The following is a 17,949-nucleotide window of genomic DNA, read 5'->3' on the forward strand; positions in this document are numbered from 1 at the left end:
AACACTTAATTCCTCATTTCCTTTTCTTCCCATCCCCTGGCGACCACCATTCTGTCTGTCTTTATGACTTTGACCACTCTAGGTACCTCATACTCTAGGTGACACAGTACTTGTCCTTCTGTAACTGGCTTATTTTACTTAGCATTAATGTCGTTTCATCCAGTGTTGTAGCATATGTGAGAATTTCCTTTTAAAGCTCAATAATATTCCATTGTGTATATAAACCGTTTTGTTGACACATTCATCTGTCAATGGACAGACACTTTAGCTACTTACACCTTGTGACTTGTGAATAGTGCTCCTATAAACATGAGTTGTACAACTATCTTTTCACATCTCTGCTTTCACTTCTTTGGAGTATATACCCCAAAGTGGAATTGCTGGATCATATGGTAATTGTTTAACTTTTTGAGAAACTAACATACTCAGATGATCTTATTTTTCAAGTGTGTGGAGTCTGTTTTTGGTAGTAGATGGAGAGGGTGAATCTCTTTGTTGCTCCCCTAAACTCCCTGGGACCATTAAGTGCCATGATAGAAGCACGAGTTTGGTAACTCCAAGGAGGGACACATTTCAAAGCAGGATCACTGTATCAGGTTTTCATGTAGTAGCTGGTATACTGGTATTTTCCTGGGCAATAGCCAATGAATCATCTGGCTCTTCTGTTCTTTTAGAAAACTATAAAATGAATAAAATGATGCATGCTTATCTTCTTTATAATATGGTCAAAGTAACACATATTTTCCAAAATCTGTAACTTTTTAAAAAAGTGTCAAAAAGTCTGTAACTACCTGATGTGAAATACCAACTCACTGGAAAAGACCACGATGCTGGCAAAGATTGAGGGTAAGAGAAGGGAGTGGCAGAGGATGAGATGGTTGGATGTCATCACCAACTCAGTGGACATGAGTGTGAGCAAACTCTGCAGATAGTGAAGGACAGGGAAGCCTGGAGTGCTGCAGTTCATGCGGTCACAGAGTTGGACAAGACTAAGTGACTGAACAACATAATTGGAAATCCAGAAAATTTATATATTGTAAAACTCCTTTCATATTGTAAAGAGTTTATTCTAAGCATTAATGATGTTCTTTCAATTCTTGAATTTGAGAATTATTTTTATTCATGTAATTATGCAGTTAAAGGTCACAGTAACAAAACTAGCTTATGTGCTAATTTGAGATTACATAGATCTTTAGAGCTACAGGTTGAGTCACTTTCATAAGCATTAGTTGTTTTATTAAAGGCTTGAATGAGTCAAAAAATAGAATAATTATACTATTCTGAACATAAAATACAAATATATTATTAGCTATTTTAAATTATGAAATATTTTAATTATGAAAGTGTCAAAAATAATATAATCAACTTCTGTGAACCAAACACCCAATTTAAGAGCTAAAGTGTCACCCTTCAGTTAAGCTGTGTACTGTATACCCCAATATTCAGTATTCTAAGTTTGATGTTTATAATTCTTATGTATTCATTCACTTGTAGCTAAACAAAAACTTTAAAAAAGTATTTATTTTTGGCTGTGCTGGTCTCCGTTGCTGCACGGGCTTTTCCTAGTTGTGGTGCACAGACTTCTCATGATGGCTTTTCTTGTTGTGGAGCAAGTTTAGTTGCTCGGTCGCATGTAGGATCTTACCAGATCAAGGATCGAACCTGTGTCTTCTGCATTGGCAGGTGGATTCTTTACCAACGAGTCACCAGGGAAGCCCTAAACAAAAACTTTTAAACTCCCCATAACAAACTATCTGCTGAATCATTTTTAACTGGAACTATAATTATGGAGTAAAATAAAAATCTGAGACATCTCACTACTTTTTGACATCAAGCAAAATGAAGGTGTTTATCCTTGCTATGCTCTTACCTACTTCTCGGCCCAGTGCTATTCAAAAATTACTTTTTTTTTTTTTAACCTAGACCTATCTTCCCAGTACTGAACTTGTTTACACTTCCAACATCAATATGTAATATCCATGTAACTGTTTTGGGAATTACACTTTTCTGTCCTGTTAGAAAGAATATTAAACTGCATTGGTCTATACTGGGTTCCTGCATTTGTCTTTTGCATGAGGATATTTTGGAGTCATATTTACTAGTGATATATATTAATAAAGGGCTTCCCTGGTGGTTCAGTGGTAAAGACCTGCCTGCCAATGCAGGAGACACAGGTTTGATCCCTGGGTCAGGAAGATTCCCTGGAGGAGGAAAGGGCAACCCACTCCAGTATTCTTGCTTGGGAAATTCCATGGACAGAGGAGCCTGTCAGGCTATAGTCCACGGGGCTGCAAAGAGTAGGACATGACTGAGCGTGCGCACGCACACACACAGATTAATACAGGAGACATGAAAAATACATTGCATGAGAAGATTCAACATCAGCTAGACAAGATGAATCAACAGGTTAAAATCCAATAACATGGGGATCTACAGGAATATAGATAAATCCATTAAGTAAGTACATGAAGGGAAAACCATCACTGAACAGCACTGCATGTTGGGACTGGAGATTTTAGTGACCATAAAGTGAATCAGTGATATGTGGCTCTCAAAACAGCTAAAATAATATGCTTCATTAAAAATAAAAAGTATCCAAAAAAATAAATAAATAAAAAGTATCCAGAGCAAGGGAAGTGGTACTGTTGGAGTGACATCATATCTGTAGTTACCTTAGTGCGATATATAATAAACTGCAACTTAGAGCAGAATTATCAGGACAGTGGGAGAAATTTGAAACCGTATCATAATGGACAATGGTGAGAGCTCTGGTAGTATTTATTCAGTGCTGTTGATAACAGTTTAAAAGTTAAATAGCTGAAAAGTTATGTAGAATAAGCATTAAATTTTGGCTAAAACAGGTTATAAATTCCATTACAAAAATGCAGCCTTGTATTTTTGTAAGTCCTCCTTTATTAGTGCTAACACAGGACTGAACAGAGGCGTGGTGGGGTTCAATTACATAGCCTCTAAGGTCTTTTCCAACTCTTGGCATCATATAGTTTTATAAGGCTAATTCATACAGATATTAGTTAAGGAGACAGCTATGCCCCTCAAGATCTTTCTAGTTTAACAGACTATAGTGACATAAACCTAACAAATACCATTCTATGCTTAAAAACAAAAATGAAAAATGGGGCAAGTGAAAAGAATACAGGGGTTAACTTTGGACGTTCCAGTGGGAACTCCCATTGGTCAAAGCTGGAGGACAACTTGAGCAACAAATTAATAGTGTTATAATGGATTATAAACAAAGAATAAAACATCCATGAGCTCATAATATAAATGACTGAATAAATGGGAGAGAAGGGAAAAATCTTCCTTACAAAAGAATTCCAGTAAATACATGTAGAAGGAATGAGGGAAATAAAACACCACCATTGGAACTCCAAAGTAATAACTGATGCAGTAAAGAGTCACCAATGCATGCTAAAATTAGTAGCATTTCTGAACTCAGACCTATTTAGAAATTGGTATTATGTGTCCTGACTTGAAATTAGGAGCAATTATAGCATAGCAATTGATTTTACTCCAAATAATAGTCATTATAGATTTTGTTTAAAAAAGTTTTATCTTACACTAAACTGTACAAATTTGTGAAATTAGGAAGTTTTCTTATTTACCATTCAACCACTCACCTAGGTGTTAAGGCTAAAAAACTATGAGTTATTTTAGTTCCCTTCCCCCTACTTACTTTCACTGTATGAGTGTTTTGTGGATTTGTACTTGCAAAGTATATCCCGTATTTTACCACTTCTCACCACTGCATCAGCTAATTCCCTAGTCTAAGCTACCTCTTGCCTGTAGTAGCTTCTCAACTGTTCTTCCTGCTTCCCATTCCCTTATAGTTTATTTCCAATATTAGCCAGTGAGCTTCGCAGACGCACAAGCAAACCACCACAAAAACCCCAGATCCCTTTACTCTCCTGTGCAAAACGCTCTCATGGCTTTGTCAGGCTTAGAATAAAATTTGCTCTTTACCTTGGTCGACCCCTACCTACTTCTCTGAACTCATCTGCTACCATTCTTATCCTTGTTGCTTATTACTCCTTTCCAGGCACAGTGACTGTCCTTCAAACATACCACCTCCTTCCTGCCCCAGAGCCTTAGTACCTGCCATCACCAGTACTGGAAAGCCTCTTTCCCCAGATCTTTGTATTGCTTGCTCCTTTACATCAGGAAAGTCTCTGTCTAAGTATCACATTAGTTAGGATCTTTATGGAAGACTTTTCTGAGGCAGGCTCCCCTGCCTTTTACTGGTTTATTCCTCCCCGCCCCCCCGCCCCATGACATTTATCACTATGTAAAATAATACGTATTTGTTTACTCATCTGTTCTCCAACTTGAATGTAAGCACATAGGGGAAAGGACCTGGTTTGTCTTGCTACAAACTGTACCCACAATACCTAAAATAGTTCCTACAATGGAGTGGGCCTTCAAATATCTATTGAATAAATATCTTTTAACACACTGAAGGGCTAAAGTAGAGGAAAGAGCAGAAGGCCTGTATTAGAGGCAGAATTCTGTCTCTGAAGTCTGTGGAAAAAAATTTTAAGCCTTTTGAGATAAACTTTAAAATGAAGAAAAATGAAAGAATACTTTTTAGCTGCCTTAATTTTACAAGGGCTTCCCTGGTGGCTCAGATGGTAAAGAATCTGCCTGCAATGTGGGATACCCAGGTTCAATCCCTGGATTGGGAACATTCCCTGGAGAAGGGAATGGCTACCCACTCCAGTATTCTTGCCTGGAGAATCCCATGGACAGAGGAACCTGATGGGCTATAGTCCATGGGGTCGCAAAAAGTCAGAGACCACTGAACCACTAACACTTTGACTTTTGCAAATTCAGTTGCTTAAAACAAAAAATTTAAGCATAACTTAATGACTGAATTTAGAAAGCTTTTGCAATAACCTTACACCAAAGAAAAATTTTATTTAAGTATAGATTACTGGTTATTTAAAAATACAAACATACAAAGGCATTATCATACAACTGATTTCTAAACTCAATACTTTTAAAATACAAAACAATGATCATTACCCTAAGAGTCAGTTTGAAACAAACTGACTTTTGAGTTGGTTTTATAATTCTTTTTACTCACTCTTGCTTACAAACGTTACTAGGTTTTTCGGTTTCATTCCATATCAGAACTTTTTTCTGACATGTTTACTTCTCAAAGTAGTATATAGTTATTTCTTGGAATTAATGTTAGCAACTATAGAAAGCTTCTCTATGTGACAAAAATTCAATATGGTTGCTGCTTTGGAAATTTGAGTTATCTACACTAAGACTCACATATTGAAAGGTAAAATACGAATGGGTAAATGATGGGGGTTGAGAGCAGAAGGACTAAGAAAAGATGATGTTATCTTTTACTGCAGACCTGCTAAAAGAAGACTCCGTTATTTACTTTGATACTATTACTAGAGAAGCAGTTTCTGCCAGGTCACAGGTGGGCTAGGTAGTTGTCCATTTTAATTTTCTTTACTAAAGAATGGCAGACGGCAACAATTAAATTGCTCCACCAAATAAGCAGAGACTTTAAGTTACCATATACTTTAATTATGAAAAATAAATTATTTTCTTAATTGGTTTAGTAGCCTTGTATATGGAAAGGCAGCAAAACCCACTCTATTCCAAAATTAGAAGGCCAGCTCAGAGGCTGCTTCTAAGATGCCTGACTATCTTCTATCATCAATCAGTCATGAAAGTGGACTTTCATGAACTCAGTAATAAATGTAAAAATAAACTCATTTATCAAACAATGTGGAGCCTGCAAAACCAAAAAAGTTCATAAGGTAGGAATTGGTTTGTATAAAACAAATATATATATCCTCTTATATAACACAAGAGGAATATGTATGGTAATAAAAACGATTTATAATAAACTTGTAAAGAAATGATTCTGGTTTACATGTAAGTCGGCTTAAACTGACTATGACTGAATGATTGAAAATTTTCTTCTCCCAACATAATGCCCATTCATTATAAGCTAAGCCAGACTTAGTTTCTTATAAATCTCTACTTCTTGGATTTATCTACTACACCCTTACTTTACAGACATTTAACTTATAAGCTGGGCCTGCCCAGCCTGCCCATAAAGCCTCTCTTCAGAAAGATACCAGATGCATTAAACAGAGACATCTTCCTATAAGAATCTGCATTTCAAAACAGCCTATGAAGAACTAGCAACTGGCCTTCCAATGTAGCTACCTCTCATTTCACATTATGCAGTTTACTAACCACTCCTTCCTTACAGAAAACTCAGGAGCTGTAAAACTTCCTGTTCCATTTCAAAACATTTCAATACTTATTAATTCCAAAGATCCGAACACCATGTAGCTGTGGCATTTTGGGAATTAGCACACTCAGGAGAGAAGCTGTGTTTAGGATGAAGTGAGTTGTATCATACTTCGTATAGAAACTTGCCAGAAAATATCTGTAGAAACAAAAGTAAGAATATATATATATAAAATATCTAAAAGTGAAATTGCTTAGAAATCTTTAAATATTTAAAGGTGGGAAAAAGGCCACTGAAACATAAATACCTAAAAGCAGAACCATTTTTTTTGAGCACTAGAACAAGAGCAAACATTTTAGTTTGGGGGCCTAAATTAACTTTAATTGAGACTGAAACATTGGTTGAATAGAGGCATATATGCACATTTTGCATTTTTGCAATTGTGTAAAATGTATTTAATGGAAGACAGTTACTACTTAGCATCCTTTAAAGCAGAATGCTTTCAAACTAGGGTTCGTATGCTTCTTGAAACTTTAGGTATAGTTTTGTATTAATGTGTATATATCTAAAGAGAAGATCCAGATTCAGAGCATCCATCATATTCTCAAATGGTTTATTGTGACCCACCAAAAGGTTAAAAGCCACTGCTGTAAAGTTGTGAAAAACAGGGTGTTAGTGCATTAGTACAATTTGTAATAGCATCTGCGGAAGCAAACAAATACTTGATTGCCCTTTTGATGTTCTTTTTTCCATACTGTAGTTGAACAGGGATATAACCAGTATAATTGGCAACTTGAAAGATATTACTGTAAGATTCCAGCTGTTTTTCTATAATTGAACATCTGAGTGTATATATTCAGGATATCCAATATCTGAGAATTTGTTTTAAGAAGCCTAAGCCACCTTTAAGACTATAAATCATCAATTCAGAATGCCCAAGTTTGACCCAAGGGTACATCAGGATGAAGACACATCAAGAAGCCACCAAAAGAGTATCCTAATATAAAGAGGATGTAAAGACTGTAAACAATAAAGCATTGTACTGTACTTGATACAGAAGGCTAACTAGTTATACTCAAGATTTTTAACTATACAGAAGCTAGGCACACATAAGCCCCACATTATTCAATGGTCAGCCGTATTATAATGCAATCTTCAACATGTTATAGATGAGGATACTGAGACTTTCAAGAATATGGCTGAAAGTCAGATAGCTAGAGGGTAGTAGAGCTAAAATACAAATTTAGGGCTCTCTGAATAGCCATTATTCTTGTTATTGCATTGGACTTCCCTGATGGCTCAGACGGTAAAGCATCTGCCTATTGTGCGAGAGAACCCGCTTCAATCCCTGGGTTGGGAAGATCTCCTGGAGAAGGAAATGGCAACCCACTCCAGCACTCTTGCCTGGAGAATCCCATGGACGGAGGAGCCTGGTAGGCTACAGTCCATGGGGTCACAAAGAGTCAGAAACGACTGAGCAACTTCACTGTCACTTTGTTAGATCATACATATTTTTCTTTTGATATTATGTCAGGCTAAAATAATTAAAAACTTAAAAAATTTCCTCTTATGTGGAACGAAATCTACATAAGGAAAAAGAAATCTACCACTTTATGATTACTTCATTCTCTTCATTTGAAAATGCCTTCCCTATCTTAAACATCAATGTAACACCTAACCTACCTTAAGTTCCATTTTAAGGGATTCTAATGCCTCGACTCAATAGACATGAGTTTGAGTAAACTCCAGGAGATGGTGAGGGAGAAGCCTGATGTGCTGCGGTCATGGGGTTGTGAAGTGCTGGACGCAATTTGGCAACTGACCAACAACAACGCCTCTAAGAAGTCTTTCCAGTTACTGCAGACCACACTGATTCTATAATGGATATATAATTATATATATTCTTTGTGACTGGGTGAGTGATTGGGATATATGTTAAATATCCATTGTATGAAAGCATCTGAGTGTAGAATTCAAAGCACTCTATGCACTTATAAATTCTTTGCAGAAATAAAATAATAGAGAAATAATATAAAGTGGCATAAATTAAGGGATGTATAACTACTACTGCTGCTGCTAAGTCACTTCAGTTGTGTCCGACTCTGTGCGACCCAATGGACGGCAGCCCACCAGGCTCCCCTGTCCCTGGGATTCTCCAGGCAAGAACACTGGAGTGGGTTGCCATTTCCTTCTCCAATGCATGAAAGTGAAAAGTGAAAGTGAAGTCGCTAAGTCGTGTCTGACTCTTTGCGACCCCATGGATTGCAGCCTATCAGGCTCCTCTGTCCGTGGGATTTTCCAGGCAAGAGTACTGCAGCAGGGTGCCACTGCCTTCTCTGATAACTACTACTACTACAGAAGTTCAAAGCAGAGCATTTCACTGAAGGTTGGTTGCTAAGGAAAAGACTTCACTGAGATGGTCACTATTTAAATCTTGAAAGAAAAACAAGACAGATAAATTAAGAAAGGAGAAAGCATTTCAGGTGGAAAAAATGACTTGAACTAAGGCATAGAAATAGGATTATACATAACATATTTAAGAAACACTGCTTAGAAGAGTGTGGCTAGTGGGAGTTGGGTTAAGGTAAAATATTCACATAAAGGAAAAATAAAGTAGGAACCATTTTGTGGAGGATCCTGAATATCAGATATTAGGAGGAAATCAGATACCAGATATAAGGTTAGATGCTTTACAGATAGATCTTATCTCATTCATTTTTTATATCATCAGATTTGAGTTAGGTACCATTGGCTAGAATTTTATTTATGAACCAACCAAGCAGGCTGAGTGACAGCTACATGATTCAACCCAGGTCTGTCCCATAATGAAAGCCTAACTTGTTTTCTCTAAACCATACTGTCTCTCCCAGGGAGTTGGAGCATTCAAATGCAGCAGGTAGTCAGTGAAATTCATCTGAAATCATCTAAATCTTTGTTCAGGGAGATTGATTTGATAGTGGACAACAGAACAAGATTATGTGTTTAGTTTTCTTGCAAGCAGCTTAAGAAAGTGAACTAGAATATATCTGACTTGTACATTCTAGACTGTCTTGGCATACTGAGGAACATGTAATGTTGTCTCCATATGTTTGACTGAAGTGAAAACTGGTTTTAACTGTTAAATTTTGCCTGTATTTTATATTCTCTATGAAGTAACAATTTATAAACAAAACAATCTGTTTCTACTTCAAATTTAATCTAATAAAAGAATGGCTTCATCTCATCAAGACCTCCTCACACCTAAAATTTCCACCACTTACAGAATTATTGGAGAAATTGTGAAAAACTTCCGTGAAGATGTAAACTGTACTCCATAGTCCAGTTGTTCCCAATGAGTTAGGAGCCTTGCTTTACCCTGGTCAGGAGTTTCAAAAGGTGTTCCTTTTACTGCATGCAAAAATACATACATCCCCTGAAAAACAAGCAAGGGGGTATATAGTTAATATCAAATACAAAATGAGTATTTGTCATTAAGCATTAAGATAGTTCCAGACTGTGTCAGACTGCATGATAAACTTAATAGCTCATGTTTTAAGATTTCATATTATTGTGAAAGATTGTGGCCAGTTTCTTCATAGTAAAACTAAACTTCTGTGGGCTTATATGGAAATATTATTTGGTGAAAACCACTATAAAGTCCACCAAAAATAACCTGTTTTCATCTCTTATTAAACTGAAAATAAATGAAAAGTACCATTAGGGTAGCTTTGCATCATTACATTTAGATTTTCTAATACATTTCCTATTAGGAAATAGGATTACCTTATCTCCAGTGTGTAAGAAAGTTTAGAGTGTTATATTAGTAAGTCTGATGATATTTATGTAATGATAAAAACATATAAATTGGCAAATATTATAATCTGTATAGGGGAAAATTGTTTGAAAATATTTAACATTAGTCTTTGTCTCAATAGTTCTTTGTCAAGATGTCTGAATAAAGATGGTTTGATGTACTAGGTATAATGTTTAACACAATCTGCTTTTAAAATCACCACTGTAAGTCAATAGTGTGTTTTTAGAAGGTAGTTTTTAAAAATAAAAGTAAAAAAAATTACTAAGAGCCATTCTGGCCAGTGATACGTTTAAGTATCTAATTTTGTGGTTAATTAGGAAAAAAAACAATGTATGCTAGATTTGGTTTCTTGGAGATAACCACTTAGATTTATAGGTAACAGGATTACCATCTAAGGCACTGTAAACAGAATAAAGCATATATATTATTGTGGAACAGTTTTACCCAATGAAGTTTTACCCCATGATGTGATATTTTTTTTTTAACTTCAACTTTTAATAAATATATGGAAAAAATAGAAAACTTAGTGATTTGAAATTTTACATTATAGCTTAAGACAGCCCTTCTTTAAAGCTTAGTCTACCTACTTCCTAGTTATTCCATTAGGCAGTTTAAAAGTTGTTTACCTGCAATAACACATAAGCAACAGAAGCATGGATTCATGTTCAACTGGATGTAAATCTACAAATGTTTAATAAGTGGCTAAGCAGAATACATCATGAGAAACGCTGAGCTGGAAGAAACACGAGCTGGAATCAAGATTGCCGGGAGAAATATCAATAACCTTAGATATGCAGATGACACCACCCTTATGGCAGAAAGTGAAGAGGAACTAAAAACCCTCTTGATGAAAGTGAAAGTAGAGAGTGAAAAAGTTGGCTTAAAGCTCAACATTCAGAAAATGAAGATCATGGCATCTGGTCCCATCATGGGAAATAGATGGGGAAACAATGGAAACAGTGTCAGACTTTATTTTTGGGGGGTCTAAAATCACTGCAGATGGTGATTGCAGCCATTAAAAGACACTTACTCCTTGGAAGGAAAGTTATGACCAACCTAGATAGCATATTAAAAAGCAGAGACATTACTTTGCCAACAAAGGTCCGTCTAGTCAAGGCTATGGTTTTTCCAGTAGTCATGTATGGATTTGAGAGTTGGACTGTGAAGAAAGCTGAGCACTGAAGAATTGATGCTTTTGAACTGTGGTGTTAGAGAAGACTCTTGAGAGTCCCTTGGACTTCAAGGAGATCCAACCAGTCCATTCTAAAGGAGATCAGTCCTGGGTGTTCTTTGGAAGGAATGATGCTAAAGCTGAAACTGTAGCACTTTGGCCACCTCATGCGAAGAGTTGACTCACTGGAAAAGACTCTGATGCTGGGAGGGATTGGGGGCAGGAGGACAGGAGGAAAAGGGGACGACAGAGGATGAGATGGCTGGATGGCTCACTGACTCGATGGATGTGAGTTTGAGTGAACTCCGGGAGTTGGTGATGGACAGGGAGGGCTGATGTGCTGCAATTCATGGGGTCGCAAAGAGTTGGACGCAACTGAGCAACTGAACTGAATATGTACAGAACACAGGACCTGTATACATATATGAAACTTGAACAAAACATGTGCAACCCCTTGAGAAAGTTCAATCTTCTGAGATATAAGGAAAAGATATGCATAAACAACTACAATGTAGGACAGAAATTTCTGTCAAAGGCATAATGAAATACAGGAAATGCAAAGCAAAAGCCTTGATGGTACCTTGTCAACTACCTTATTCTTGAAGGTTCAGCTCAATGATAATTCCTTAGTGAAGCGCTTCACATTAGCATTAATTAACCTCTTCCCTATGTGCATATATGGAATTTTATTGAAAATAGTTAAAAAAAGAAAAGAAAATAGTTTTATTATAGCACAATACATTGTATTGAAGTTATTTATATAATGTTTGTTTTCCCATTAGCCTGAATACCCCAGGAACAGGGACTCATACAAAGCAACTATTAGATACTAAGCCAAGATGACATTAAACCAAGGAATGTTTATTCTGTAAGCACAAGGAAATCACTTTCACATTGGTTTTAAAAGAGTATAAAACGGAAATTCTGTGCTTTCAAATTCTCAGGGGAATGTGACCCCCAAAAGTTAAAAATCTCTGCTTTAGACCATATATGTATTAGACGTTATTGAAGAGAAAAAATAATTCTATCATTATGTCCTTCAAACCACATGCACTCACCAGGGTCTAGAAGATAATTCAAAGCTTATTTTATGTATTCTTTTTAATGAAAAAAATCGTATCTAACCATTTATCTTTTACTCCATTATTTTTATTAAGTTTTTCTATAAAATTTTAGTGATGATTTATGCCCACATTAAAAGAATTAGGGAAATAAGTATGTAGCTCATGATTAGCCCTTAACAAATATTTACTGACTCAAAGTGAAGAGTTTTCTTTCATTTTAAAAGCCAGGGTAAGAACTTTGTGAAGTATTAAAACTTGTAAGACTGAACTGTAGCTCTGAGTAAAACAACTGCTGTAGGTTTCTAGTATATAGTTTATAAAGACAGAGGCCATGTTTTTTCTAACCATGGATAACAATTAGGTCTACTTTTCCATATTAAAAAGCGTGCAGTACATATTTCACACTTTTAATTGGTTTAATGTAGGTTAACATCAAAAGAAATTTACATTTGGCATCATGTAATTGCTACATTTATGGCTGGTTAGTCAGGTTTTTAGTATAGAGGACTAAGAAGTTGGAAGTTTACTTCCCTACATGTTCTCAATTACTCGTCCTTTGTCCATGGCCATATACTGTGTCTCAGTCTCAGTCAACTAACTTGAAAACATGAAGTGGGCAGATGACTTCTAAAGTTCATTTAATGCATGTGCCACTGGAGAAGGGAAAATTATGTGAGAACATACATAATTTATTCAGCAACATTTAAATAGGTCTTTAGAGATATAAAAGTTAAAAAATAGAAAAGAGATAAATTGCTAATTATAAAAGTATGATAAACACATGACAAAAGAATGCAGCATGGGAATTTTGTAGCTTCCTAGAAAGGGTGATACTTGAGAAGTTTCCCTGGACAAGCAGGAATCACCCAGGCAGAGCAGGAAGGAGGGAGGGGTATTAAAATAGTGGAAGAAGAGCCTAAGTCAAAGCAGAAAGGTGAGAGATGATTTTCATTATTGTGAGACCATAGTTGTGTTTGGAGATGTGTTAATATTGGGTCTCTTTCTTGCCTCTGTACTATTTTCAACTAGTTTTGTATGTCACACAAAGAACTTGGCATTTTACTATGAATGCAATAGAATCATTGAAAGACTTAAGAGTGTGTTTTGAACAAACATGAATTTTAAAAATATCACTCTGCCAAACTTGAATGAAGGAAAGTAGAGTAGAGGAGCATCAAGGAGACCAAGTAGGAGTAATCTACTTGAGCGTAAAAAAGGGCATGAATTACAGCAGTGTCAGTAAGGATCAAGCTGAAGACAGTAAACCAGGACACGGCTTTGACTAAATGGCTGTGGAATATAAAGAAAAAAGTTACCCTAAGACTAGTGTGACCATATGTACTAGTTTGCATGGGTAGTCCTGATTTATACTTATTCTCTTAAGGTTGTTATTACTAGAGCTCTCTTTTACCCTCAAAACAGTCTTGGTTTGGATGATATATTATATTTATTAATCACTTTACCTTGACATTCAGCTATGTGGCTTGGCTTGCTGTGGAGATAGTGGTGCCTTTAGATTAGGAACAAAGTCCAGGAACAGATTGTGGTGGGTGGCAAGGAATATATCAGGAGTGAGTGTAATTTATACTTGTTTGGTTTTAAGGTGCAAGGTGATCTGGCAGTATTAACATGGTCATCATCATTTAACAGGTAGAAACTGAAAATACAGATAGATGAAGTAACCTAGGTAGAATACATATCATAAGAAGGGATAAAGAAGAAAACCTTGGTAATAGCAATACTTGAGAGCAAAAGAGAAGACTGTAAGAGGAAGTAGTAAAGGAAAGATCCAAAATATATCCAGGAAAAAGCAGTCCCAAGGAAGCCAAAGGAAAAGGGATATGATTAGCATCAAATATTTCAGAGATCACTATTTAAAAATAGAGTTAAACATTCCTTTCAAAGTCTATCATATAAAATAAACTAATTGGACATTCATTTATTTCTACATCATCATCTTTGTCCTTCTCCAGTCAACTTCAAGGCTTCCCAGGTGGGTCAGTGGTAAAGAATCCACCTGCCAATGCAGGAGATGCAGGTTCCATCCCTGGATCAGGAAGATCCCCTTGAGGAGGAAATGGCAACCCACTCCAGTGTTCTTGCCTGGAAAATCCCATGGACAGAGGAGCCTGGTAGGCTACAGACCACCAAGTCACAAGAACTGGACATGAATGAGCACGCACAGCCAATTTCATATACTTTCCAGAAGACTTAAAATAAATCATATTAATTTTTTAAAAATCTATTTATCCTACACTTTTCTGTTTTAATGTTCTAAGTTTCTCATTTTGGATATATCTTTAAACAAATACAGAGTTAATCTGGATTCAATTAAAAGTCTCAAATAACTAGAATTCTCCCCTTTCATTCTACATTAATAGTTTGTTAAAGACAAAAAAAGTCACCCTCAGGTTTTTTGTTTATTTAAATAGGCAATTTCCAGAGTATTTGGTCTAACCTCTGGTACTTTGTAGAGCTATCACATAATAACAAAAGAGCAATAGTTAACAGAAGAAGGTAAGGCATCATAAGTTTTTGAATCATTTAAGACAGATTAAACTCAAAATTTCTACACTGAAACAGAAAAGTATATTTATACAATTTAGAAAGACTTAACCAGGATTTAAGCCAAAGATGTTCATTAGATTCTAGTTAACCAAAAAACATAATTACTTCTGATGCATTCTGGTTAATCAATATATTATAGTAGTCTGAGTTAAAGCATCTTGTAATTTTTGCTAAAATTACTTTTTTCAGATTCTATAAAACCAACAGGAAGAAAAAAAAAGGTCTTACTTATAAAAAGGGTCCAATGTTTAAATATAAAGTGATAGAAAAATATAATCTTATTCGAGATAAGAATTCTTCAAAACTGTCAGAGATACAAAAAAATCACTGAACTATACACTTTAACTGGGTGAATTTTATATAACTCAAATTGTTTAAAAACTAAGTCATGTGTTTTTCTTTTTATATAAAACTTTAAGCTTCTTTCTTAAAAAGTTGTTTAAATACACCATCTTAACCATTTTTAAGTGTACAGTTCTAGGGTATTAAGTACATTCACAATGTTATGCAACCATTACAATCATCCATCTCCAGAACTTTTCATCTTACAAAACATTACCCATTGAACAGTAACTCCCCATTTTTTCCTCGCCCAGTCTCTGAAAAATCATTAAACCTTAAGGTTTTAAGTGTTTAGCATAAGGTGAAATTCTTACCAGATTATGTATAACATTTGTTAAGGTCCAAGCAACAGGAACACTGAAGAAGGGAATACTGAGTAAAACAATGTGAAGCAAGCCAACTCCCAATGCATATGTCAGCCACATACCACGGCTGTTCATTACACGGGTATTTGGATTCACCTCGCTGTGGGCAACGCCAACATTCATGTTTGCGCTGTAGAAAAGCAATGAAATGAATCAACACTGATGTAACTGGAAACCCAAATATTCCTAATTCTGACATGACAAAGTAAGTGTGCTACTGGGATTACTGCCCCCCCCCCCACCTCCGCCGCCTCATCGCTCTGAAATCGAACAGACCCTCCAATATATGCTACTTCCATATGCCCAGGAGGTCAATAGTTCTTCTTCACATCCGACTCTAAGGTAAGACAGACAAGACTTATTTTTATGCTTCTTGTTGAAAATAAACAGTTAAAATTCCTTTCCTAAAGCTTGTCTTCAAGCATGTTGGTTTTACTAAATGAAACAATGGGCAGGAAAACTCAAAGAGAAAACCTACATTTTCTTATATAATGAGAGCAAAGTGAAAACTCAGGAAGTAAGTTTACCAACAGAATAAACTAATATACAAAAAAACAAAGTTAACCTAAACCAGTCTGTTCTGAGTAGCCAGACTCTTACACCTAACAATGTATCCATAGAGTGGTCAGAGTTCAAATCACTCCTTCAGGAACACCGAAAATGAGAGGAACATAAAGAGGTGGAAAATTTACATGGTCAAAGGATAAGGTTTCTTTCTCAATCTTGTGATACAATTAAGGTTAAAACAAGGAGTCTTTCTTCTGCACATTGTAATTCTAGTCACCGTCCCTAAAATACTGTTTTTTTCTCTTTCCTTCCTCCCTCTCCCCTTTTTTTCTGAGATTGGGGGGGGGGGGGGGGCGGGCGTGCTACAGTGTATTGGGAACAGCTGAATTAAAAATACACAAACCCTTTCCATTACAGAGTTAGCACTGAGAGAGGAATTTCTCCTAACTCCATCCAACAAGTATTTCCAGAGTACAATGGCCCTCTCCCTCTAAAAACCTATAGGCTTACGGTGATGAAAGTTACACTAAAATCAAGTCAGTCTCAAAATTAAACGTGTAAATGTCTTCCAGTCTAAATATCCACCGTACATAATATATAATTTTTATACGCCATAAATTGTACTTAGAACGTGCCACCACACAGGGTGCTTTTCCCACTTTCGACAGATATTTTTTAATGCTCGAAAGACCTTAAAAATCTACATCTGAGGCGGAAGGCAAAGACTGATCCTACCGCAGGACGGAAAACCTTTCCAGGGAGTCTGCCGCGCCACTTAAGGACTGGCAAACAATGACTTCACAGAGCAAAGAACCCTCTCGGCGCTGCCCTCGCGGATGCAGGGAACCCAGCGACCACCCGCTACACAGCCAAGGGCAGGCAGCCTTCCCCAGCGGCCGGAGCTCCCGGGTAGTGGAAGCTCAGCAAAAGCCGCTGTGCTATCGACAAACCGCCCCGACTCCCGACTCTTTCTTCTCGGAGCTGCACATCCCGTCAGGGCCGGGACGCGACGACGAGGATTTGGGGAGCAAGTCGTGGGGGCCACTTGGCCCGCATCGCCAGACAGGGCGCCACGGATGAAGCCAAACTCCACCTTTCCCCTCAAGCCGAGGGCCTGCTGGCAGCTCCCCACGGCACAGGCAGCATCACAGCCCCTGCGGCCGTTTGTGGCCACTCACCCGCCGCCCCACTCCCGGCGGCCGGACAGAAGCAGTACCAGTGCCGCGGAGGCGAAGGCGGCGTGTCCTCAGGCCGGAGGCAAGTGGTCAGCCTCAGTGCCGCGCAGCGCGGCGCGGCTGGCGGAAGCGTTCCTTGCGGAAAGCGCTGCCCGCGGATTGGCTGAGAGCGGCGCCAATCCCACGTTCGCCGGACTGGGCGGGACTGAGGGCGGTGCGCTCCGTGTCTGCCCCGCCCCGCGCGCGCGGTGGGTGAGTCGGGACTCAGCGAGGCCGGGCCTGGGCTCCCGTCCGAACGCTGGCCGGTCCGCTAGTGGATTGTAATTGCCCACTTCGCGCGAGCAAGCAGGTAGTGTCGTGTGGCCAACGGGCATTCATTGTTACATTGTCGTAGGCTCGAGAGCGTCCTCCTTTGACCTCGTCCTGGTCTGGCGCGAGTACAGGGGGCCGGCAGGGGCGCCCCTCCCCCTCTCCACGCGCGGAGCGGGAAGCGGGCGCAGCGGCGCTAGCGGGCGCGCACACGCGGGTAGCGGCCTCCCACCAGCTGCGGGCCTCCTTGGTGTCTGAGCTTTCTTGACTAAACGGTGTCTCAGCCCACTCCTCAGATCCTTTTGAGTGCAGGTCTTAAAGTTTGCCAGGCAGAATTTTACCTCCGGACAGCCATAATTCAGCCTGGCTTTGAGTGTGAGGGTAGGTATCATAATATTGTATGTAGTAGCATCA

The 17,949-nt window shown here is 37.9% G+C and overlaps 2 protein-coding genes and 1 long non-coding RNA gene across 10 annotated transcripts in view; 2 read left to right on the plus strand and 1 right to left on the minus strand.

Moving 5' to 3' along the window:
• Positions 1-14,510, plus strand: part of LOC147378739 (uncharacterized) — a 17,654-nt gene extending 3,144 nt beyond the window's left edge. For both annotated transcript variants that reach the window (XR_015148882.1, XR_015148871.1), the window contains one exon: positions 14,243-14,510. This is a non-coding gene — a long non-coding RNA (uncharacterized LOC147378739). The remainder of the gene's footprint in view (positions 1-14,242) is intronic.
• ORMDL1 (ORMDL sphingolipid biosynthesis regulator 1) lies at positions 4,913-17,337 on the minus strand. 2 transcript variants are annotated; one of them, XM_086361925.1, is made up of 4 exons: positions 17,268-17,337; positions 15,494-15,674; positions 9,502-9,653; positions 4,913-6,439 (listed from the first exon to the last, which is right to left on the minus strand). In XM_086361925.1, exons 2-4 carry the CDS (start codon positions 15,665-15,667, stop codon positions 6,304-6,306), a joined length of 462 nt encoding a protein of 153 aa, XP_086218051.1. In that variant the 5' UTR covers positions 15,668-15,674; positions 17,268-17,337; the 3' UTR covers positions 4,913-6,303. The 2 variants fall into 2 exon arrangements, with proteins under 2 accessions (XP_086218051.1, XP_086218039.1); XM_086361913.1 differs by having other exon boundaries at positions 17,230-17,337.
• Positions 17,338-17,480: 143 nt separating this feature from the next.
• The window catches only part of PMS1 (PMS1 homolog 1, mismatch repair system component), a 111,901-nt gene continuing 111,432 nt past the window's right edge, over positions 17,481-17,949 (plus strand). For all 6 annotated transcript variants that reach the window (XR_015148809.1, XR_015148818.1, XR_015148823.1 and 3 more), the window contains exon 1: positions 17,481-17,575. The gene's annotated coding sequence lies outside the window, so the exon portion shown is untranslated. The remainder of the gene's footprint in view (positions 17,576-17,949) is intronic.

Source organism: Bos grunniens, chromosome 2, assembly GCF_055505025.1.
Source record: "Bos grunniens cultivar Pamir isolate PY7600 chromosome 2, Bosgru_T2T1.0, whole genome shotgun sequence".
Classification (NCBI taxonomy): Eukaryota; Metazoa; Chordata; class Mammalia; order Artiodactyla; family Bovidae; genus Bos; species Bos grunniens.

What these genes read in the sequence shown, in the direction of transcription:
- ORMDL1 (XM_086361925.1), bottom strand. Translation starts at nt 15,667, where the DNA reads ATGAATGTTGGCGTTGCCCACAGCGAGGTGAATCCAAATACCCGTGTA. An exon ending in CAAATGTTATACATAATCTG is followed by an intron (nt 9,654 to 15,493) that starts GTAAGAATTTCA and finishes CTTGTTTTTCAG; the next exon opens with GGGATGTATGTATTTTTGCA. An exon ending in ACAATTTCTCCAATAATTCT is followed by an intron (nt 6,440 to 9,501) that starts GTAAGTGGTGGA and finishes TTGTTTCTACAG; the next exon opens with ATATTTTCTGGCAAGTTTCT.